The 25,892-nt window shown below is 41.5% G+C and overlaps 1 protein-coding gene across 1 annotated transcript; it reads right to left on the bottom strand.

Annotated features, from left to right (window-relative positions):
• Positions 1 to 8,311: 8,311 nt before the first annotated feature.
• ZNF354C (zinc finger protein 354C) lies at positions 8,312 to 14,896 on the bottom strand. Its single transcript, XM_090290349.1, is given in 4 exon segments — positions 8,312 to 8,423; positions 8,426 to 9,742; positions 14,009 to 14,104; positions 14,572 to 14,896. Coding segments are annotated over 4 exon segments (1,635 nt in total). The 5' UTR covers positions 14,717 to 14,896; the 3' UTR covers positions 8,312 to 8,346.
• Between the last annotated feature and the right edge of the window lie 10,996 nt (positions 14,897 to 25,892).

Below are 25,892 nucleotides of genomic sequence, written 5' to 3' on the forward strand. Positions count from 1 at the left end.
AGCTTTTCCCGAGGCAACCAAATGAAACCAAAGTTAGGTGGTCAGTATTTTGCAAGCTGCAGTCATAAAAGCTTTCTGCTATCACACACTCATTGACTGGATACTACTGCAGTGCACACTGACCTCCCAGTGCCAGACCTCACAGGTGCGCTCGGCAGGAGGGCCTGGATCCTGCAAAGCGACTGTCTCCTGTGGGACTGAACAAGCATCCCTCAGAGTCAAGACTACTGTTCTTTGGTCAGCTCAATGGTCTTCATATTTTAAGTGTTTTCTTTCTTTTTTTCTTTTAATTGTCACCCAAAGACATGTTTTCATTGCTTTCAGAGAGAGAGAGAGGGAAACATCTATGCAGAGAGAAGCATTGATTGGTTGCCTCCCATAGGCGCCCAGACCAGGGATCCTAAACACCCAAACCAGGATCGAATCCACAGCCTAGGTATGTACCCTGACTGAAAATAGAACCCGCAAACTTTACATTACCGGATGACATTCCAACCACACTGGCCAGGGCTACAGTTTAAGTGTTTTCAATGTTTGCTTTTATAGTGAAGACCTGGCTAATGTTCTTCAGTTAACAAAACTGGAAAGCTTGCATATCTTCAATACTCTGGTCACTGACATCTCTGCACTCCTTACCTGTAAGGATGACTTAGCTCTCTCACAATGCACTATCTGAAATGCCTGACTGTGACCAAATCACAGATTCTCGCTGTCATTACAGAATTCAAATGTTTGCTTCACTTTGATATTTCTGATCACAGGCAACTCAAATCAAATGTAGCTTTTCACTTGCTACAGCAGAAGGATATTCTACCAAAGGCTGTGTCACTGAGTATTTCGGGAAGCAATTGCATCACTGATGGAGCTGTAGAACTGTTTCTATTACAGAACCCCTGGGCTACTCCAACTGAAACAGAACCCATGGGCTGTTTTGTTAGGGGCCCGATTGACTGCCACCAGAATTATAACTCTCAATACCAGAGTTTAGTGAAAAGAAAAATAATTGTTTATTTAATAGTTATATAGATTTAGATTTGCGGATTTCTGTCATTAAGTCTTATGTTCCTTAAAACACCCACAAACACATATCCTTGCCTCCCTCTATAAAACCAGGCTAGTTTTAGAAAAGTTAGAGATACCGTTTCCCTACTTTCTAAACACAGTTCAGCTTTACCAGTAGCTGCCAATCATTCAACTGTGATTGGGGAGGCCTTGCCTGTGTTAAGGTGCTCGCCAGCTTCTAATCCAAAAACCTCGTGGATTCTCAACCTCCTTGTAAACTGCATGTAGTTTTTTCTTCTTTGTAATCCGCATGGAGAACTCTTCTTTTCAAAGCAGCATGGTCAGTCCGTCCCGTTCTCAAAACCGCATGGTCAGTCTGGTTAAAAATGTCTGCCGCTTATTTTTAAATCCCTGACTGAGTCCTGTGATGCAGTCGGCATGGTCCCCAGTTCTGACCATTCACAGAACCTCACGCAGGCTCTGTGTGCTTTTTCCATACCATCCCCCGGCCGAAGACCCCTCCCATCTCCCTGAGGCCTTGGATGCATTAACTATTTGCATGACAAAGACACTAGCCCCTAGCCTCAGGCATGAGAAGGCATCCTGAAAGCTGCTTCCTTCTCCCCATCCCCCAGCTGCAAGCTCTGGGGGTTTTTGGACACCCCACTTCTGTAACATTTATATGGCAGGAACCCGCCATGCAATCTGAGAAACCATTGGGTACTGATGCTGGTTATTCTGACTGCTCTTCTGCAAAGCAAGGCTTTAGGGTTTGTTCTTATCTGAAATGTTTGTTTTATTTGTTCAGAACATTATTAAGCTTTTGTTGTATATCAGAATCTAGGTATTGGGGTTACAGAGACAGATAAAAAATCCTTATGGAGCTTAACAACTAATTATTGTGTAGCTACTATGTGGTGGGTTGTGCAAATATAATCTTAAACAAGATACAATTGTGGCCTCCATGTCTTCTAGTCTAGCTTCATAATGATAAGTTCGGTCATTTATACATCACCTCCTGTGTACTCATTATTTTCTACTTTATTCCTCCCATTTTACAGTTGAGGGAATGGAAGCTCAGGGAGGTTAAGTTACTTACCCACAATCATAGAACTATTAAATGGTATTGCTAGAACTTGTATGCAAGTCTTTGTGACTCTAAAAGATGTGTACTTCACCTCTATTAACAGCTAAATAGAATTAATAAGGTAGGTGATCAGCATAGAGTGAACCCTGAGAAAGAAGACATCTACTTAGAAGGCTCCTGGTGGCTCACTGGGCTCAAATTTAAAAAGGAACAGAGCTTAGCAGCCATTTCTATACAGGGGCCCATCACATAAATGGCACTTCAGAGAGAGGCCTGCACTGAACTGCCTGCCTGCACTGAGTTCCTGCCACCTGAGCAGCCCTTATACAGGAGTTCCTGGAGTCCTATTTCAACCAGTAAGACTGAGGCTTTCCCCATCCAGTTGGAGCTTCATATCTCTGACCAGCCAAAGAGGCTCTATTCTTATCAATCAGGACAGTGCCTTTGGGCCAATGAAAATGGAAGGATTTGAAGTCCTCATTAGCATAAGAATGGGCCAATCAAACTTCTGTCCATATAAACCAGCTCCCCTCTGGCTCTGTGAACAAAGGAGTTAAAATTACATTCCATTGCTGAGCTGAACCACGGAGACACCACAGATGTCTCTCTGCAGTAGACCAGCCAATGCAAAGCAGACAGTCACGGAGTGGAGCAGAGCAGACCAGCAAGGAGCAGAGCAGTCTAGCTGGAGAGTCTTGGCCCCAGGGCTGCCTCATAGCCGTACAGTTCTCACAGCCCTGCTGTATTACAGTTGAGCTGTTTGCACTGAGTAAGGTTTCCTTCTTCACCACACCCCAAACTGGTACCAACAACCATCTTTAACAATAGTTAGCACCATTTGGGGGAAAGGTATGTCACGAAGTAATTATAAAATCCTTGAGAAAACAGATTTTTAACATTGCTGGAATAAGTTTATGGCCTTTCATGGCACCATTTTTAAAGGAGAATATAAATATGTATTTATGTTCTAAAATATTTCTTTTTTAAAGCAGTGGTTCTCTTCCTCAATTATGTACTTTAATTACTTCAGGAGCTTTGACATATACTGCTTCCTGTGTTCCATCCCCAGAGGTTGTGATTTAATTAGCTTGGAATTTGGCCTGCGCATCAAAATTTTGAAAGCTCCCAGTAATTCTAATGTGCAGTCAAGGTTCAGATGACTGCTTAAAAAGAACCTTTTCTTTATGTTTATACCTTGTATAATTCTTCCTAGGGCAAGAGAGTAAAGTATTTGAAATCATTAGTTGTTTTGACTTGAAAACAGCAATCATATTTTCAAGTCCTTTTAATTTTCTGGCACCTCCAAAGAAGGTGGAAGCCATCAGTTACATTATTAGGCTTGAAATAGAGACATAATTTGAACTTGCAGATTAAATATGCATAGTAGAGAATTCTTTATCAAGAATTATATTTAGGCCTATTTAAGATTAAAAGCATTTAATAGCACAGTGATTAAAAGATTTTAGCACGTAAACTCTTGGTATATGCAATAATATGGGACAAGTGCTGGAATAGTTTATAGAGGGATTATGCATGTGGTTAAGATACTAACTACCAAAGTGGGTACAACAAAGAAAATGGGAAGGTTTGTTTCAGTAAACTTATTTGGTATACATATGCTTAGTTTAGTTTGAAAATATTAAAGTATGCATTATATACAGTGTTGAATATTGGGGGACATAGAGGAGAAATCACAATCTTCACATTACTAGGAAACTATAAAAATCTTAATTCAGCCTTATGTGGAGTGGTAAGTTTAAAAGGTGTGTTCCCAAAACTTTTTACTTAATGGAAATATGTATATTTCAAATTAGATGCAAATATGTACAAAGTATTTTTGTTATTTGGGTTGATCAAAAATTTTATATTAAAATTTATAAAATTAATATTAGTGAAAATTTCAAACACAACAAATATGTTCATTTTTGTACCCAAAATAAGAATGGGAAACATGTACTTAATTCCTTTAAAATGAGTGGAGTAAGAGGTACAAATATCCAGTTATAAAATAAGTAAGTCACAGGGATGTAATGTACAACATAGAGAATATACTCAATCATATGGTAATAATTTTGTATGCTGTAAGATGGTTTATTAGACTTATTGTGATCACATCATTGGGTATATAGATGTTGAATAACTATTGTACACCTGAAACATATAATATTGTATAGTAACTATAATTTTATTAAAATTTTAAAAAACAAGGTGGAACCAGAACCAACCAAAAGTTACTTCGAAGATTACATCCCTAGAGGATAAACTCTCAGACAGGAAACTGAGCATAGGGAAGAATTCTTACTGGAATCTTCATATTCATCACTTCATCTGAGCACATTTTATCTTAATATTCTATTATTCAGATTTTAAATATATTGAAAAAGTTTAAAAGATAACCAATGAACGTATCTATATCTTCCACAATGAGCAACAGTTGACTAGTTTTTTACATATTTATATAAAAATAGGCTGCAAATCTCATGACTTATTAAACTTGAAAACTTTTGCATGCGTCTCCTAAGAGAATCATCTTATATACCTCAATAACATCGTCACTTCTAAAAAGAACATACCACATTACCTAATCCCCACTCCATCCTCAATTTCCCCAAATGTCCCCCGCAACTGTCCCTTATAGTTGCTTTCATTTTTCTGAATCAGCATCTTAATCTACAAGAGTCCACTTTTTCTTTGATTCCATTGGCTTTTTGGAAGCCCAGACCAGTTGTTCTTGCACAATGTCTCGAACTATCTAGTTACTGTATAATTCAACTTTTTCCTCTATTCCTTGTATTTCTCATAAAAAAGAGGATAGATCTAGATAAGAAATTACTTTTGTTAAGCATTTTTTGTCAGGAATGCATCACAGATGGTCACATGTGCACCAGGAGTCACACAATGGCAGTTTGTCCCACCAGCAGTGAAACAAGTTTGACAGCCAGATCTCTCCATTATAAAGGTGTCTTTCTTTTGCAGTTGGTATCTGTGATCTTTTGACACTATGTATGTTTTTATCTAACAGGGCTATTTCTAAATCTGTCATTTGACATACACTTAAAAGGCAGCATTTCTTCAAATAAGTTTATGAAGTTTTCCTTTATTTTTTCTTTATAGGCTTATTTTTACTTAGCATGTTATAACCAATCACACGGGTTATTCTTTTTTATGTTTAAATTGTCCTAAATTTGACCAGTGGAATATGTGTTCAAGTTGGCTCCCATGTCCTTCTGACATTATCACATTAGTTTGAGTGTTCCTTTTTTTTTTTCTTACACAAAAAGCTATTCCAATAACACCTTATACTCCCCTACTCTAAATACAGAGTCAGTCATTACTCCAAGGAGCCCTAGTTCCTTTTAGTAGGAATAGCATTTAGAAACCAAAATCTGGGTACTAAGCATCGTCACTATTATTGGGTAACCAAATGTTTTTATCTAGAATATCTTACAAATGACTCTGTACAATGTTAAATACTGAGGTCTTAAAAAAAAAAAAAGTTTCCTTTTCCCTTGAAACTATACTTTTATATAAAAACATTCTTTCTAATGAACTAAGTCAAGAGAAAAAATATTCATATATCACTGTAGATAAAAGAATTTGTGAAAGCCCTGGCTGGTGTGGCTCGGTTGAAGCACTGTTCCATAAACCGGAAGGTCATGGGTTTGATTTCTGGACAGGTCACATACCTGGGTTCAGGTTCAGTCCCCAGTCAGGGCATGTGCAAGAGGCAACAGATATTTCTCTCCCTCTCCTTTTCCCTCTCTCTCTCCCTCCCACCCCCTCTCTAAAATTGATGTGCATGTCCTCAGGTGGGGATAAAAAAAAAAATTTTCTGAAAGGTGTGCAACAAAAACAAACAAAAAATAATCTTGTATGTGAGACCCCCAAAAGCAATTTCACCATCTGGACCTCAGCTAAGTTTGAGGATTTATGTACAATTATTATAAAGGCATGTATAATTAAAGACACATAAGAAGAAGGATGAACATGATTTTAAGTCAATTATTAAGATTAAAGTGAGAGGGAACACATCAAACATAAAAATAAAACTGATCAAATTATTGCAATTGTGCCTGACCAGTTTACAAAACAAATACTATTCTTGGGACTTAAAGTTGGAAATGAACCTATAATTACCACAGAAAACCAGAATGAAAGACCTAGATTGGTCTCAACTCTGCCCAATAACTCAGTGTTTTCATTAGTAAAGTGAAAGTGTATAAACTAAATTAAAATCTCTCCTCAGTCTAGTAAGCTACCAGATGCAGAGACAGGTTCTGCAAATATAAACCTTTGCACCTGATGAGAATATTTGAATGGGTCTCTGCCCCTTCCCCACTTCACTCCACCTTCTACAGGACTGTAAAAGACTCTATAAAGTAATACAGAATCCCATCAAATTTAAAAATAATGTAGAAAAGGAAATGGAAAAGAGGCTCCATTTGGGCAAAGTTTTAATTTTCAAAACTAAATTCTAATAAATATTTTTAAAACCATCAGACTTTTGGAAAAGTTATATATTCCAAAACTCTGTGTGTGTATAGTCTGCCCAGAAAAAGTCCAGCTATTGTTACTAAAATGAGAACGATTTGTGCAACATCGATGTAACCTAGTAGCCAAGGAGAGTGGACTGGAATGAGCCTGCATGAACAATGATGACTTCACTGCACTCGTCAGTGGGCGCAGTAGATGCCATTGAGTAAGCATGTGTACTGAACAAGCAGAGCAACAGATCTGCATCAAATTTTGTGTTAAGCTTGAACATTCCTCCACAGAAACTACTTGGATAAGTCAGAAGGCTGCAGCTGTGGGCAGCTGGTGATTGGCAGCTTCATCATGACAATGCATCTGCTCATGCAGCAAGTCTCTTGCAGAAATTTTTGGCAAAACATCAAATCAGCCAGGTGGCTCAGCCCCTTACAGCCCAGATTTGGCACCCTGCGATTTCTGGTTTTTCCCAAAACTAAAACCACCTTTGAAAGGGAAGAGATTTTAGAGCACCAGTGAGATTCAGGAAAATATAACAGAGAAGCTGATGGTGATTGGGAGAACTGTGTGAGGTCCCAAGGTGCCTACTTTGAAGGGGGCTAAGGCATCATTGTCCTTTGTACAATGCTTCTTGTATCTTCTTCAATAAATGTCTGTTTTGCATATTGAATAGCTGGATATTTATGGACTCTCTCTCTCTCTCTCTCTCCCCCCCTCTGGGGGCAAAAAAAAAAAAAAAAAAAAAAACACCAGAATTATCTTCTGGAGGGCAGGCCCCATGTAGTACATGCTTCCCCTGCTAGGTGAATGTTCAACGAACCCATCTGTATCAGTGTACCAGCTGGCATTGTTGTGAAAGGCTGCATTCAGCTTCAGTGAATTTTTTTAAAGACTCTTGCAACACATTTGCCCATTTCATAATGGGTGATTTCTAAGTGCACCTGCCCACACTGTGCAGTGTTCAGCAGTTTTTGAACAAAAACAGTATGACCTCCATGCTCCACTGTCCCAATATGACCCCAAGTAACTTTTTTGTTTCCCCAGATAAGTCCTCAAAAGGAAACATTTTGCCAATGCGGAAGAGGTGTACAAAAAAATAACAGAAGCATTGAAAGGCATCAATATCCATGAGTTCAAAAACTATTTTGAGCACTGATAGGCGGATTGCATCAACTGGAGTACTTTCAGTGTGTCTTAAGTTTAAACATGTAAGAATAAATGCACAATTTTTAATAAATTCTGGGGGTTTTGGAGTCCCCCCTTTTGTTTGTGTGTGTGTAAAACTTGCTGGTAAAGCAGTTCATAATGAGCTTGATTATTTCCATGTGAAAATTTGAATATAAGGAATTCCTTTTTAGCTTTACTTTTTCTTCACAATAAAGAACACATCCTGTCTCCCTGCCATTTTAGAAAATAAGGTCACACATTTATTCACATTAATAACTCAATGACTGTTTTTAAAAGAAATTTCATATTGAAGCTTACTCTTAAAAAGGAATAAAGTCTAAAGAAACAATTTATATTCCATTATTTTCCTTTTTGGGGGAGGGTATTTTTCTGTGAACTTAAAAGCTTGTTTTTATAAACCTAGAGTTTAATGTTTCTTATAAAATTTGACAAGTCAGTGCTCTTCATATTTTCATTGATTAATTTTATCATTACTTAGTAGTAACTGGTATATTTTTTCCTGGAGAAGTAAAAATGACTCTAACAGGAGGCTGTGCCTTATTGATTATTGTCCTTATTGTTTTCTAATGATAAGTCTTGAATTATTTGAGAGATAAATTAAACCTCACAGGGCTTATCTCCTCTAAGAAATCTCTGATCTCATATTCCTTCCCCTTAAGAGTTTTTCTTTAGCATGAACTTTTTTGTGTCTACAAAGGTTTGATCTGTAGCTATAGGCTTTCCCACATTCCACACACTTATAGAGTTTCTCTCTGGTATGAATTCTCTCATGCTCAGTTAGTATCGAATATTGGCTGAAGGCTTTCCCACACTGACCACACCGATAGGGTTTCTCTCCAGTGTGAGTTCTCTGATGTCTATAAAGGTTGGATATGCACCCAAAGGCTTTCCCACATTGTCCACATGTATAAAGTTTCTCCCCAGTATGAATTTTACAATGTTCATTAAAGGATGAATACTGATTGAAGGTTTTCCCACATTCATTACACTGATAGGGTTTCTGTCCAGTATGAATCCACTGATGTTCAACAAGAGTTGAGATACATGTGAAAGTTCTCCCACATTCCAAACATTTACACAGTTGTTCCCCACTATGAAGCCTCTGATGTTTAGCCAGGTAAGTAAGCTTGCTGTAGCCTTTCCCACATTCATGACATTTATAGGGTTTCTCACCTGTATGGATTCTTTGATGTCTATAAAGTTTTCCTCTACAGCTGAAGGCCTTCTCACACTCACCACATTTATAGAGTTTCTCTCCAGTATGAATTCTCTGATGTATAGTGAGGGTTGAACGCTGGCTAAAGGCTTTCCCACACTCCTTACATTGATAGGGTTTCTCTCCAGTGTGCACTCTCAGGTGTTTGATAAGAGTTGAACTGCTGCTAAATGCTCTCTCACATTCATTACATTTGTAAGGTTTCTCTCCAGTATGAATTCTCTGGTGGACAAGAAGGGATGATCTATGGCTGAAAATTTTCCCACACTCATTACATTTGTTGGGTTGCTCACCACTATGAATTCTATGGTGCTCAATAAGATGAAGACTCTGACTGAAGCTTTTCCCACAAGCATTACAAATATGAGGTTTTTCTCCAGAATAAATTTGAGAGCATTTCACTAGATCAAAATCCTGTTTAAACTCTTTCCCAAAAGTATAATATATATTAGATGTCATTTCTATAGGAACACTTCGTTGTGTAACAAGAGCTGTATTTATAAATAAGCCTTTCTCTAATTCAAGACTTATATGGTTTCTATCACCACAGATGGTTTTCTTGTGTGAGGCTACCATGTGTTTAAAAGGCTTCTTCTGTTGTTCTTGTTCTGCTCTGCTCTCAAATTCCAAAGCTTCTCCAAATTTGATGCCCCAGTGACCAAACTTGGTGGATTTTTTCTTTATTATTCCCTGAGATGTTTCTTTTATAAAAATGTCCTGTCTGAGAGGCAATGCTTCTATTTCAGGCCAAGTCTTGAAATCTGGAATGAATTAGAAGAATTAATACCTCCTGTGCTGGAAGAGGTAACATGCATCGGTGGGATACTCACATCAGCAATAATACATATCAAAGAGGTTTGATACCATGTGATCTCAAATATGGACTTGAATCTGGAGAAAAACAGGATGAAATGGGAAGACAGATTAATAGGTTAAGGAGTGGTATTGGAGAATACACTAGACAAATAAACACTGACAATGAAGAGATCAGAACTTGAGACAAGTAAAGATAGATACAGAACTTGTTAAGTAGAACATATGAGGATACCGAAAATGACAACCTCACATTGGATACTTCAGTTTATCTTTACTTCCTATTTGGAGTTTGCTAGGCATAAGGCATATAACTTGTCTTTACTTTCTCCTTTCTACTCCCATGTTGCTTTCATTACGTTTTCCCCCACGCTTTCAATGAAACTCTATACACAAGAGTTTTAAAATATTTGCAATGTTTTTCTTAAATTTTGTGATTTTGTATGTGAATGATTTCATACCAATTTGTGAAAGAAAAACAGTCTGTTAAAAGAGGAATTTCAGGTTTTAAAACGTACAATGGCCCTGAAGCATGATTGTGTTGATGATCTCTGATCTAAGTTCAGCTAATTATAAAAAAGAGAAAATATGAAGTAAATCAGCCATGGGCAACAATCTGTCCCTTTGGATTGGAGAAATAACAATTTTTTCATTCTATCCTTCCCTCTTTCTATTTGATCAGGAGAATAAATGGACATATTCATTTATTCTAATAAGCTGCAACCAGATGGTTGAACTCTTTGTAGGAATCTTTTGACACGAACGAAAGTCTGCAAGCAATGTGAAGTCAATATGTCCTGATATCCTGAAAAATACCCAAGCCCCCAGCTCAGATCTGATTCTTCATAAAAAGATTTAGCTTCAGCTGATTCTAAGGAGCTCTGCAGGAAAACCTGGCTCTCTTTAATCAATCCATAATTGAAAACAGATTAAAATTAGATGACTGTGATTAGATAACTGTATACTTAAATAAACTACAGAACTTAAATAAAATATAATTGGATTGTTTATGTTTCAAAAATCCATCCAATTTATTGAAATTAAATGGTAAGAGGAACAAGAAATACAGACCATACATCTGTAAAAAATATAGATTTGTCTTCATTAAGGATATCTTTGAGAAACCCAGCCATCTGGATTTTCAAAGATCAGCCAGGGTCCTGTCTCTCTTTTTATCCTTTGCCGTGATGCGGCTTTCCCTGCCTGCCCATAAACTTGCCTTACTATTCTGATCCCATTCTCTACCGAAACTTAATTATTTAAGCCTAAATTCACCATATCTTTCTTAGACTTCAAAATATATTTTATTTACACATTCTATCACTTAACTTACATACAGTTTGTAAAAAAATAATTCAAGTATTTGTTCAAAGAGAACAATGACTACATTCTTACGATTTTTTGTTAATTCCTTCTTGTGCACAGGACAAGGATACAATCAAAATGTCTGAAGTAAAAGAAAAATAAATATATAGGCAGCGAAGTTGGAAATTTTATTTTAAAGGGAGATTATCCCCTATTATACTAGATGCCTGAGACTCAATAAGTTATTTACTGGAAAATATTGAATAATCAGCAATGAAAATATGAGACAAATGACCAAAGAGTAATAGTTCATTGCTCTATGATGTGAGACACCTCACTATGTAATGCAGGTATGAGGCTCAGAAAGAAGACACCAACTTCAACTATATTAAAAAATAGGTTTATGAAGGCACCTGGACAATAAAGATGTGATGAATTTCAACAGAAAAAGAGAATTCTATAAGCCAGAAAGAAGGCCCAAAGTGATCTGAGGAAATAAACCTATTTAGGGAAGACTTATTGACTGAAGAAGAAATCCAGGTTGGAATGAGTTTAAAGTGTTGCTAAGCAAGGTAAGGGCACACACAGGGTCTGGAACAACTGGAATGGAGAACAGTAGTACAGGTATCAGAAGGTGTTGTAGCTTTTGAGGCAGGAAATGGCAAGAAAAAAGGGATCATTTTTAGTTGGCATCTTGAATCAGAGGAAGGACAGCTTCAGGGGTCTGGCTCAACTGAGAACTGGATTTTGGGCCTCATCAGCACTGAGCTGATCATGGAGGCAATTCAATTACATTAAAAAAATATATTAATTAAATGCAATACATTAAATCAGTGGTTCTCAACCTTCCTAATGCTGCGACCCTTTAATACAGTTCCTCATGTTGTGGTGATCCCCAACCATAACTAAAGCATAGTGATTAATCACAAAAACAATATGTAATTATATATGTGTTTTCCGATGGTCTTAGGTGACCCTGTGAAAGGGTCGTTCGACCCCCAAAGGGGTTGCGACCCACAGGTTGAGAACCGTTGCATTAGTTGCTAGAAGCACTGAATTCTTTCAATGTGTGCACTTAGGAAAATATACAATAATGATAATTTATTACTATAAATACTGTAATGGGTATGTTCATGGCATGCAGAAAGTGCTACATCAATGCAAATGAACGATGATTGGGAAGTAGAGAAGATAAAGCAAACCTCCACGTAAAGGGTGGCCTTTTAGGCAGACACGTGGATCTGGAAGGCTAAGTAGTATTGCAGTGGGCAAGATGAAAGAGGTACTTCAAGCCCAAGGAATAAACCACAAATGTTAAAGAGCATGCAGGTTCACCCAGAGCACGGAGTTGATGTTAAAGTGCCCACCGATGAGACTAAGAAGAAACATGGAGACAGACTATGAAGTAGGTTTAACGTCATATTAAGGATTTTACTTTACTCCGTGGATAATGGGGAAACAATGAAGTCTCTTAAGATCCGGGATTAATACCTATGTTTCAGAAAAAAAAAAAAATCACTCTGCTGTTGGCATGGAAGGTGGTTAAAAAAAACAAGGCTCAGACAGAGAGAGTAATGTTCCCATTGTTCATAAGACTTGTGGGCAATAGATGGGGTAAGCTGAAATTAGAAATGTCTAAATTAAAACCACAATCTTATATGCTATACTGCACTACCTACTAACTCTTCACTGGGAGAAAAAATGTATTTTAATAAAGATGAAAAGTATCTGTAGAGAAAGTGAGCAAAAACAAAACAAAACAAAAACTGATGTCAATGAAGGTAAAAGTCATAGATTTAAGGTCCAGCCACAAAGACAGTAGCAAAATAATGCAAATCTATGTCACGTGGTAAATAGAAATGACACTGGTGACATAGTTTTACGTCACTGCATTCCAGCTTTTTAGCTCTGTCATTGATGTTAAAATCTCTAGACCTGACCAGTGTGGCTCAGTGGGTTTGGTGCCATCCCGCAAAGTGAAAGTCCGCCGGTCAGATTCCCTGTCAGGGCACAGGCCTGGGTTGCGGGTTCGGTCCCTGGTTGGGGGCATGTGAGAGGCAACTAATCAACGTTTCTCGAGCACATCAATGCTTCTCTCCCTCTCTCTCTCTCCCTTCCAACTCTCTAAAAAATAAATAAATAAAACCTTTTAAAAAATAAATATTTCTAATGCTGTTTCTTCAGATATAAAAAGAGGTATCTAAATTTGATCACTTTTAAGTGATCCTTCAACTCTAACAACCTACAGTTTTATATCAAAGACCCACTAGATCAGACTGAGCTAGAACAACAGTTGGCAAGCTCCACGTCTCTGGGGCCCCTGCCTCGGGCTGCAGCTACACTGCAATGGCAGGGTTAAATGCAGCACTGGAGACCACAGGACCCCCGAAACCAAAATCCATGCTATCCAGCCCTTTATAGCAAAAGTGTGCCTACCCTGGCCTAGAAGAGTGGCTGTGGTTGTGTTTGTGACAGCTGACTGAATGTAACAACGAGAGATGATCGCCCAGTCTCCAAACACACAGCAGGGGAATGTCAAGAAACCAGGGACAGAGGAGCGTTGATACTTGGAAATATGTGGTTGTTGAAAGAAGTGGAAGATATGATAAAGAACTGAAAATTCAGATGGCAGCAGAAGGTGTAAAGTATTTACAACCTGTTGGATAGGAACCTGTGTTAGTGTTGATGGAAAGAAAACTATGAAGAGCAAAAGGCCAAAGGTGGGAGGAGTGAAGCAAACATGGGAAAGGGGCAGCAAGTATATGAGAAGAAAGATGTCAAAACAAGGACCTGGTGACGGCCCTGACCAGTTCAGTCAGGGCTCACATTTCCAGGAGTTCCCAGAGCACTGCCTCCTCCAAACTTGCTCATGTAAGGAAGACCCCTGTGCCCACTTCCCAGGCACTCACCTGGATGGGTGTCTTGAGGGATTACTCTTTGCACTGTGCAAGGATCTTTTCCTTGCTGCAGCAGGCAGATCACCTCCAGCTTGGAACATGGAAGCCCTGCTCGTGAGGAAGGAGACAGAGTCTGAACAAAGGGCATGGCGGATAAGCCCAGACCCCACTCATAGGCAGAAGCTGGGGGCAGAGCAGGCAGAACAGCACTGCTGAGGGGGCTGGGGCTGTCAGGGGTGGGGCACAAGGTGGGTCTCAGCTCACAGACAGTACAGGGCCTGCCTCATTGCCTCTAAGATGGGAGTCTGATGTTTCCAGAACCTATCATGGAGTGGGAGGAAAGCTGGATTGAGAGGTGGAGTAGATGGAAGCCCCAGGAGGAGAAAAGAATAGCATGAGGAGTGTCACAACAAAAGTGTATGCTCTCACAGCTGAGATTCCCCTTTCCCAGAGGCGCAGTGAGGTGGAAACCTGAAGACTCTAAACCTGGTCAGGGACCCCTAAGGTAACCCCCAGCAGATTCTTCATCTGAGAAAACCTCCTCCCCCAGAGGCCAGGACAAGGCAGGGCCTTACCCAGGGACACTAGGCTGTGGTAGTTCTCCAGCATCACTTCCCGGTACAAGGTTCTCTGCGCAGGGTCCAGGCACAGCCACTCGTCCTGGCTGAAGAGCACGGCCACATCCCCAAATGTCACAGGCTCCTGCAATGGCAAAGCCATTTCTGCTCACACAGCCTCTCCACCGAAAGACTCGGTAAGAAGGTGACACAGGGCTGTGCAGCAATTCTGAAGATGTCTCAGGATTCTAAGGTCTTCAAATTAACTACGTGTGTTACTGTTGGAGTCACCCACCACCTACCAAACAAATATTTATTCGGTGCCCAGTGGGAGCAAAGATGCACGAGTGGGGGAAGGTAGAGTCCCTGCCCACAGGGATCTGTCAAAGTAACTGAGCACTATATTGACTTCCTCCCTTCCACTTGATTCCAAATTAAAGAAAAATCAGAATATCTTTAGAGTGATGCTGGGAAACTGGGGAAAGTGCCATCAGCAGAAGAGAAACAAAGGAACCTGAGACATAATAAAAAGAATGCCACTTAATATTTACTAAGCACTTGTATATTAGGGACTATGATAGGAACTTTGCATAGAGTATCTAAGTCTCATAGCAATCCTATGAGAAAGATTCCATTATGAAATCATTTTCCAGGTGAAGAAACAGTTCAGAAAGATTAAGTAGTCTTCCCAAAGTACTGTTAGAAAGTGGGAAGCCCAGACCTCAATTCAGGAAAACAGATCTCTACGTTGTCAGATGGGTTTCTATTGACTACAAAAAGAAAAAAAGAAAAAATAAATAAAAAGGGCTGCACCAGACACTATAGGTACAGGAGGGAACTACTGAAAAAGTAAGTTGTTCCAAGAGAACTCCAGCTTACACCCCCAAATGTGAGAAAGCAGGGAGGCTGGGCAGGTAGCAACTCTTGGAGGAAAGAGCTGAAGGGAGTGGAAACCAGTAAGATGTTTTGGTGAGTATCTCATTGAGAAACTATCAAAACATGATAGGTACATCATTTTCACATTGCAAATCTACTTCTAGAATTCCACTACAAGTAATAATCACACAACTACGTAGAGATATTTGTTTAAGGATGTTCACTGAAACACCACTTCTAAGTTCAGGGTTGTGACAGACTGAGCAATGAACCTGCGCATGTTACATATATGACAAAGGGCCTTAGTAGAGCAGTTCAAATTAAGGATTTTGAGATGCAGAGATTATCCTGAATTATTATCCAGGTGGGCCCAATGTAATCACAATAGTCCCTGTAAAAAGGACCCAAGAGAGACAGAGTAAGAAGAGGAGGAGGCAGAGACTGGAATGATGCCATTTGCAGACACATTGAGGGCCACAAGCCAAGCAGCACAGGCAGCCATGGGAAGGCAGGGACAAGGCCAGGAAGCAGATGCCCTTGAGCCTCCAGAGAGAACCAGTCCTGCTGAGAGCCTGATCTGAGCCCAGAGAAACTGATTTCAGACCTCTGGCCTCCAGAACTGTAAGACAATCAATTTATGTTGTTTTAAGCCACTGAGTTTGTGTTAATTTGTTACAGTAGCCATAGGAAACCAATAAAATGATTAAAAATTAAAGACAATGGTGAAAATTAAAGACAGTCATCAATAAGGGAATAGATAAGCAAATTATAGTACATTTATTCCATTAAATGTTATACAGTCATTTAATATAATAAAGTAGTTTTGTATGCCTGAAGTCAGAATTTAACCTTGACAGATTGTTGAATTCATATGAAATAGCAAGCTGCACAACAATCTACTGTTGTTTAAAAATTCTTTATCTGTATATGGATATGTGCAGACACAAATATATGAAGAATTCATCAAGCCATCCACCCCAGTGAGTCTGATATTTGTGAAGAGGGCAGAAAAGCAATCTTTCACTCATTCCTTCGTACCCTTCCATTTTTAAAAAAGTGTGTGTGTGCTTATTTTGAATATTTTTAGACTCCATTTTATGTATTGACTTTTTAGCTCTTTATAGTCTATTTAGAGCTAAAATGTGGTTTCACATAGGATGCAAGAGCTCTGCAAGTATTAGATAGGAATGTCACTGCCCCCTCCATGCTCCAGTCGTACCTTCCCACAGCCGGTAGTCAGCAGTGCTCCCTGAGCACATCCATGGAAGGCCAAGGGCTCAGTGCAGCCAGACGGAGAGCGTGCAGGAGAGCCGTGGAAGGAAGCGGCACTCCATGCGCATCGCCCTTTAACAGAATATGCAGACTAGGCTGTGTCTTGGTCTATATCAGGAATCACGGTTTGAGAGAACTCACAGGAAAAACTCTCGGTGGGGACCTGTGTGTATCAAGCAAGGCTTGTCAAGCCATGTAGGTCAGCTGCAAGCTATCAGTGAAGAAGACCCTTGGGATGGCCAGTGCATTTATATCTGAAACAGTATTGTTACTAACCTTACCTTGACCAGGAGTCAAAAGAGTCATCCAGGCAGCCCAGAGACAGAGCAGACGGTTTCCAGTCCAGACATAAATGAACCTAAATCCACAGTTGCAGTTGCTCATGCATTGTAGCCCCATACATGGCAAACCCCATAATGCAATACCATGTGTTTGCTTTAAAAAATCATGTCTTTTAAAGAAACTGAGAGGAAAAACTATTTTTTATTTATCCAGATAGCCACCATTTCTAATGTTCTTCGTTTCCTTCCTAAGATCATAGGTCTCATTTGGCGTTTCCTTTTAGCTTCAAGAACTTCCTTTGGCATATCTTGTAGTATAGGCAAGCTGAAAATAATTGGCTTAATTTCCTTTTATCTGAAAATGGTCTTTGTTTCACCTTCATTCTTGAAGAGTATTTTCCTTGGCCTTTGAATTTTGGCCATTGTTTTCTGGCCACTGTTGTTTCTGATGAGGAGCCAATGGACATTCAAATATAGACTCTCTGTATGTAATGTGATTTTGTTTTCTCTGTCTGCTTTCAGTCTTGAGTTTTCAGTGATTTGTCTATGACTGTTCAGTCCAATATGGTAGGTAGTAGCCACAAATGGTCTGAGTACTTGAAATGTGGTCAGTCTGAATTCTGATGTGCAATTATATGTAAAATACTTGCCAGATGATTTACTAGGAAAAAATACACATGATCTCAATAATAATTTTATATTAATTACCTGTTGAAAATAACATTTTAGATATACTGGGTTAAATAAAATATACTATAAAAGTTCATTTTTCTGCTTCTGTTTATTTTTCAGCAGACTATTAGGAAGCTTTAAACTATGCATGTGACTTGCATTCATGTTTCAGTTGTATTTCTATTGCACAGCATTGGTCACAATCTGCTGAGCTGTCATTTTCTTTGTGTTTTTTCTGCTTGAGTGTCATAAATCTGTAAATATGGGTTTGTTTGTTTTTACCAAGTTTGAGAACATATTGGCCATTACTTCCTTTCCATATATTTTGCCCTGTTTTCTCTCTCCTCTCCTTGAACTCCAATTACATGTATATTAGACCTTTAACATTGTTTTACTTGTAACTGAAGTTCTTTTTTATCCCTGTTCTTCAGATAGGACAATTTCCATTGATCTACCTGTAAGTTTCACTGACATTTCCTTATGTCCAGTTCCAAAGGTTTAGCATATTCACTAATTTTTTTTTTAAGTCTTAGATATTTTTTAATCCTCACCCAAGGTTATGTATATTGATTTTAGAAAAAGAAAAATGAGGAGAGAGAAAAATATCAATATGAGAAACACTGATCAGTTGTCTCCTGTCTGCACCCCAATCAGGGATTGAACCCACAACCAAGGTATTTGCTCTTACTGAGAACTGAACCCACAACCTTTTGGTGTATAAACAACACTCTGACCAACTGAACCACCCAGCCAGAGCAATAATAAAGGAAAATGGGTGCAGGGTATATGGTAACTATGGTTTTATCTTAGCAATTTTTCTCTAAATCTAAAACTGTTCTTAAGAAAAAAAAATTTTTTTAGTGACAATACCAAATACAAGTACCAGTTTACTGCCAAAAAAGATGTAATTAACATCAACATCAACTTCCATGTGTCTTTTTCCACAAAATAAATTATGTATTACATGAAAATAAATAGAATAATGAATATTTGTAAAATTGGCCAAGAGCCTACTTTTTCCAAAAATTATGATTATTTGATGTTTTATTTTTCTAACAGCAAAAAGAAATTTGCCTCTCAGTAACCTGGATGAGGAAAGAAGATTGGATATTACCATTGAACTGTTTTAAATAAGGTACCCCAGGTCCCCAAGAGACTTAAAATCAAGAGTTAGATACTAAATTAGCAATCACAGAAACTGGCTCTGAGTTGCAAACACGGTCCTCTGCAGCTTTTCTTGCTAAAATCAAGTCAGCCTCTGCAGCTTGGGGATGTGGGAAGCTCAAAGTGACAAGCCCTGCCTCTGGGCAGAGGGTGCACCAGGTAAAAGCTAAGCACAGCTTTGCACTGCATTTTGGTTCCCTGAATACATCCATCTTCTTCTAATAAAAGTGTCAATGTAAAGTCTAGCTTAGTGAAGAGAGACATACCAAATTTGGCATATGATAAATAATGCTACTGCTGTTGGTACTAATAACAATGACACTAGCATTTATTAAGATTTAATACCACCATGCACTGCTCTCAGCACTTTATGTATACTTTCTCAGAGCATAATGTTAAGTGTACAAACTGTCCTGTCTGGGTTCAAAAGCCAGCTGTGTAACTTAATCAAATTATTTGCTTCTGTGTCTCAGTTTCCTCAACTGCAAAATGCAGATATTAACAGTCCTCTTGTAAGGATTAAATGAAGTATCCACATTATCAACCCGACTTACAAATGAGAAACTGAGGCACACAGAGATCAAATAACTTGCCCAAGGTCGTATCTGTAGCTTGGATGTGAACTCATGAAAAAGGTTCCAGGGTTCACTTTTGCTAAATGCAGCTGGTGACACACAGAGGCTCTGGGTTCAGCAGAACAGAAAGCACAGTGAAGGAAAGGGGGCTGGTATTGGCAGGAAGATGGGACTTGCAAGGAGAAATATTCACCAAGAGTCTGGGAATGACAGACAGGCTTTCTAGGGAAAAGTTCAGGCCTGAAGACAGAGATTTGGCCAAGATCTTCAGAAATGTAGGAGTTAAAGTCATGAAAATAGATCTTAAAGTGAAACAGCAAGAAAGGGGGCCCCAGAAGGGAACTTGAAGTTAACGGGGACAAGGAATCAGAGAAGAGACAGAAGTATTAGTCAGCTTACAGAGAGGGATGTGTGGACCATTTAATCTCACAGCTGCACAAGGAACCCCTAAGAGGGAGGCTCCCTGGGAAAGGTGCAGCCCTCTCTCCACCCCTCTACCCCAAAGCCATCCTCAAAGCCCAAGCCAAGTGGAAGCCCTTCAGGATGCCCACCAAGCAGTCCTGACCTTCAGGATCTGCTCCAGGATGTTGTCTCTGCCTGTTCTGGGATGTTTAATTGTTTCCTAAAATCATCACCGTGAACTCCTTGAAAACAGAAATGACATCTTTCCTTTCTGTATCCCCAGTGCCCTGCATATAGCACCCTGTACCTAGTTAGTGCTCAGTAAATGTTTGTTGAGAGAGCCTTTGGCCCTTCCATGTCTCTACCCAAAGGAGACCACACCCTGCGTGAAGACAGCAGCCGAACGCTGTACCCCTCACCAAGCACCTCTAGTAGAAAGAAGAGTACGTTCAGAGCTGCCTCAGTTCTTGGTCATGAAATGAGTGGGTGAGTTAAAAATAGCCTTGGGACAGAGGGTGTACACTTCTCAGCAGCCCCTCGGTAAGTCAAGGAGACTTGGGGAAAGTTACAAGGCCCTGGATTCTCCACAGTTCTCGCTGGAAAGAAAAGTACCTAGACAAAGAATGGAAATATACTCACCATCTCTGAACAGGAAGGCAGTTCAGGAAAAAGACAACCTTCACTTACCTTTGTCTGCGCAGGCAGCAACTCCATGACCCTTCTTTCCTTCTTAGTCTCCTGCCAACAGAGAGCAGAGTGCTGTCAGGTCGATCTGGACAGGGAAAGAAAGGGTGTCATGAGGAACTATGGTGTCAAGGAATGGCTTACAGAGAGCAAGTTACAACGAAGCATAATGCCCATCAGTTCCCAAAAAAGCACTCCACATGAATGATGTCAACCAAGGAGAAAGATGAGCGTACCAAGCCAAGAAGCACTGAGACAGTTTGTCAATCTCCTCTGCCTCTAGGTATGAACCATACTTCTAATTTCTATAAATTGATGCTTTAACATCCACCAACTGTCTATTAGCAAACTGTGACTCGCCCACAGATATCTGGAGTCCTTAAATAGCTTTAAACTACGCACTCTAACAGTTACAGAGAGCGTGAATCTCCCAGGCTGCCCCTTTCAAGCACCGCTAGCCAGTCCTAAGCTTGCGTGTCCTGCCTAGCACTTTCCCTCCAGAAGAAACCACAATAAAGGCCCTGCCCATATTTCCCCCTCTCTGACTCAGGGGCTTCCCCTGAGTGGCCCGCCTGCAGTGCTGTGTTCTCCCTCAGAGTGGTGAGTAGAAGATAACCTGCAAACTTTCCATGTCTGTCTGTCTGTCACTCTGCGTCTACCTTAGCATGCCTCACCCAAGGGAACATGGTTAAAACGCTCACTCTCACACGAGATGCATGCCAGATTGTTGCTCTGTGGACGCTCCTAAACACAGATTCCACGGGTGCCTCCTCTTACAGCATCCACATCTCCAAACAGCCCTCAGCCTCTCATACCCAAACCCAGCTTGGAAGAGCAAGGTGAGGGGGAGCCTGGAACAGCCAGACAAGTGTCAGAGAAGGACCTGGGCCCCAGCTGCCCGCACTGGCTGCCTGAGCTTGCAGGGGGCTTTGGGGTATAGCACTTGGCATGAGAACTCAACAGGCTGGATATAGAGCATAACCTCGAATGATGCACCTCATCAGATGCTGTACAAGTAATCACAGGTACAATAGGCATACCTGCTCCATGCCAGGAACCTTCAGCGCTTCTCCTGTATTGTTTTTAGTCCTCAAAAAAACTAAACTAAGTATTGCTTCTCCGTTTACAAGTGTCAGAGACTGAGAACTAGGGAACTTGGTGACCTGTACAAAGAAGCAAGAATGATTAAGTATTAGAAGCTGGGAGGGAACCCTGGTCCAAGCCCAAGGCTCCCGTTAAATGTGGTAAATTGCCCGGCCACTCTGCCTCAGTTTCTTTATCTGTAAAATGAGGGCAGTGTAATTGGAGGATGAAATGAGTCAATTCACCTATGGCAGCTATTTTCAACCTTTTTCATCTCACAGCACAAATAAACTAGTTACTAAAATTTTGCAGCGCATACAAAATATATTTTTTGTGATCTGGCAAAAAAAGTAGGTATAATTTTGATTCATTCACACCGGACAGCTATTGTGTTGGCTGTTGTCATTTTTTAATTTGACAGTCTAAGGGGAGAAAGGTGCTGAGTGTTTTAAAAACTCTTGCAGCACACGGGTTGAAAATCTCAGGTCTAAGGCGCTTGAACGGTGCCTGGCAAAGCTGAGTTCTCCACAGGCATTAGCTACTGTATTTGTTTCACTTAGAAGTCCCACAAAAAGCAGCCACAAAAGAGCCCCACCGGGTACCCAAACGCCCCGCCCGCAGAGCAGCGCACTCAGCGCGCGGACAGGCCTCCTGACCCCAGGCGCCCAGCGTGTCCCAGGGGCGCCCGCTCGGCCCTCTCCCTGAAACACGCCCCACTCACAGGGAGACGGGCGCCCACACCGCTGCAGCCCGGAAGACGCAGTGGGGCTTCGCAGCCCAAAACAGGTAGCCCCAGTGGAGCCGCAGCCAGGATCACCCACGCCAGAAGCCCCCAATCGGCAGCAGCAGTCCAGCAACCCCACGGACCCCAGGAAAACTACGGCTCCCGTCATGCCCAGGACTACGCTCCCCAGAAGGCGCCACAACGGGGCTACTTCCGGGGCCTGACCTCGCTCTGCCGGCTGGAGCCCGCCGTGCGAATGGGGGCCACTGGGGGAGTGGGGCTGCATGCGAGGAAGGGTGTAGCACAGGAGCCCCAAACCCAAACCGGGGAGCTGCTTAAGTGTTCATGATATTCCGAAAAACCCACCCAGAGGACTAGCCGATGTGGGCCTGCCGTTTATTACTCACATTACAGGGAAGCGCACTGACCACAGCGGGTCTGTGCGGAGGAGGCTGCACGTCCTCCGGTCTGAGGCTCGTTATAAGGGGTCCCAGACAAAGGCAGTACGGGTCCGGGTTGCACAAGCCTCCATGTGGCCCGGAGCTATGTTCCATCAGTGTGGGTGTGTGCAGATGGGAAAGGTCACGAAACCGGGCAGGACCAGAAGCCTCTCCCAAAAGGAGATAAGGAGAAAGTTTCAATCCATTCCCAAAACAGTACACATTCCTACTGGCCAGAGACGCTCTGACCGGCCCTTGGTCTTGGAGGGAGGAATGGCCATGTATTGACCCCACACTCCGCCCCAACATTGCTCCTCCACCTCACATTCTCCACGTTATTTCTTCCGGTAGGGACCAGGATGGTGAGCTCGATGTTGGCACTTCGCATCCATGTACCCCAGGTACAGTAAAGGCTATGCCCAAGACCAAAAGTGCCAGACAGAAGCCAGAGACCCTGGAGGAGGGAAGGCACCACCCATAGTCTGGAGCAGTCAGTACCGTAAAGTTCTTCCACCCCATGTGTTACAGTTTCATTTGCAGTCTCATTTCTGTGTTCAATACCTACGGGTCCGGGCTGTTGTACTTCTATTGTTACAGAAGCCCTGGGCTGCTCCAATTGAAAACAAACCCACGGGCTCTTTAGTTAGAGGCCCGATTGCTCGCCGCCAGCATTAAAACTCTCAATACCAGAGTTTAGTGAAAAGAAAAAGAATTGTTTATTTAAGTTATATAGATTTAGATTATTTGCGGATTTCTGCTGTTAGGTCTTATGTTCTTTAAAACACACATAACACATATCCTTGCCTCCCCCCTCCCAGACCTGGCCAGTCTTAGGAAGGTCAGAAACACTGTTTCCCTACTTTCCAAACACAGTTCAGCTTTACCAGCGGTTGCCAATCACTCAATTCTGATTGGGGAGGTCCTTTCTGTGCTGTGGTGCCCTCCAGCTCTCAATGCAGAACCACCTGGATTCTCAGCCTCCTTGTAAACTGCCTTCTTCCTGCAAATCACATGGATCTCCTCTCCTCCAAACCGCATGGCGAGAGCCTCTTAAAGCAGCCTGGAGACCCCTTCACCAAGCCACCTGGAGGGAGCACACGAGAGCGAGAGAACTAAAATGTCCGCAGCTGCTTATATATCCCTGACTGCATCCTCTGACGCAGTGGGTGTTGCAAACAGTTCTGACCATTCACAGAACCTTACGTAGGCTCTGTCTGCTTTTTCCATACCATCCCCTGGTTCAAGACCCCTCCCATCTACCTGAGGCCTTGGAAGCATCCAAGCAATTTTGCATAAGAAAGGTACTAGCCACCAGCCTCAGGCATGTGGAGGCATTCTGAAAACTGCTTCCTTCTCCCCATCCCCCAGCCGCAAACTCTGGGGATTTTCGGACTCCCCTGTTTCTGTAACACTATCTATAATGCTGACAGCCACCCCACATCACCCCAAACTGCATGTGTGAGCTTGGTGCAGTTAGCATGCTCTCATGATGGAAAATACCTTTTCACATGTCTCTTTGAAGAGGGGGTCAGAAGTCTTCCAGCCTTGGAGCCAGTCCCAGCATATCTGGTTCACAGGGTGAATCCACTAAGGCAGGTCTGCAGAGGCCCAGGTCAGGAACTCTGTGCAGACCCAACAGTCTAAGCAGTTGTTCTCAGCAGCCAGCATTCCTGCCCACTGGGGAAAGGTGTTTTTGCAGGATCTAACAAGACAATTCCCAAGAATTTGACAGAGAAACCAAGTATAGTGAAACCAGAAAAGCCAGTGTTCATGTTACTTGTCATCTACTGTAAGAAACAAGAAAATAGTGACTCCCAAACCAGTAGAAAATCATTAGTAACAAAGGACAAATGTAATTAGAGGGTCTTAAGGGCAAATGTAATTAGAGGGTCTCAAGGGCAAATGTAATTAGAGGATCTCTGAGAAGGGAGTTGACAGCATTAGCATATTTACAAATCACAAACGGGGCATTTAGATAATCAGTCAGATAGTAACTCCGGAGTAACCAGTAATGGAGAAATGGGGAAGAAGGAGAGGAAAGGGGAAGCTAATCGCATTACTATAAAACCAGTTTTCTTTGTCTACTTTGTGCGCACATTCTCCTGGCTGAGGGTGCACCTAACTCTGCAGACTCGTGAATAAACGCCTTGCTTTGCTGTTCAAGTCCTGTGTCCTGGTTTCTATTGTGAGCATTTCTCACAATTTGGGGACTCATCCAGGATCCTCCCGCCTGTGTGCGGGAAGGGGCTCTCAGCTGAGGCGAGGAGACTCGTCCTACCCGCTTTTGGGTGGCCCGCTTGACCCAGGGCCCACCCGCTTCACAGTGTCTGGAAACAACCCGAGACTTCTTGTTGGGACAGCAGTGGATCGACGCAGGGGGAAACAAGAGCAAACACCGCGGCAACCAGGCAACCTCGTGCACGGGCCAAGGTAAGAAGATTGGACTTAAGTACTGCCTTGGTGGTTGGGCATCCTCGGGAAGCTGATTCTCTGTGTGGCTGGGACGTGTCTCAAGACACAAAGGGAGTGCGGAGTCCCAATCTGCAGTTCTGTTCTCCCATGAGGGAAACAGCCGGAGACGGACGAAGCGTTTCGGGCTGTGTGCAAAGTCTCTGTAAGAGGGTTGAGCACACAGGACTGTATGCAAGAAATTTCCAGTAAGGAAGGTTGAGTTTACAGGGCCTGGGTAGGGGGATTGAGCTCACGGGGTCTGTGTTCAATAAATCTCTGGTAGAGGAGGTTGAGAACACAACCGGATTCAGCCACAGGAATTAGCTGAGGATGGGAAATAGAAATTCTAGGCCTAGGGAACTTAAAAGGGGTGGGGCCAAGGAAGGCCCCATAGACATTCCACCCAACAGTCCATTAGGGAGAATGTTAGAGCACTGGGGACAGGATCCCCAGACCAAAATTAAGGAAAAACAGACAATGGTAAAATATTGTTGTCTCCTTTGGCCAAGGGAACCCATTAAGGGGAAATCTGTCTTCTGGCCCCAATTTGGGTCTGATGATTGTTGGGTTTGTCAAGCCCTGGTCTTATATGTGAGTGATCAGGCATCAGCTTCTAAGGAAGAGAAGGAATATGCTTTCTGCTGGTTGCAACCTACCAGCAGGTCTACAGGTCTCTTCCCTGTAAACAGAAAAAAAAAAAAGATAAAGCCTGGGA

This window comes from Furipterus horrens, unplaced genomic scaffold, assembly GCF_987537825.1.
Source record: "Furipterus horrens unplaced genomic scaffold, mFurHor1.1.pri manual_scaffold_10, whole genome shotgun sequence".
NCBI lineage: Eukaryota > Metazoa > Chordata > Mammalia > Chiroptera > Furipteridae > Furipterus > Furipterus horrens.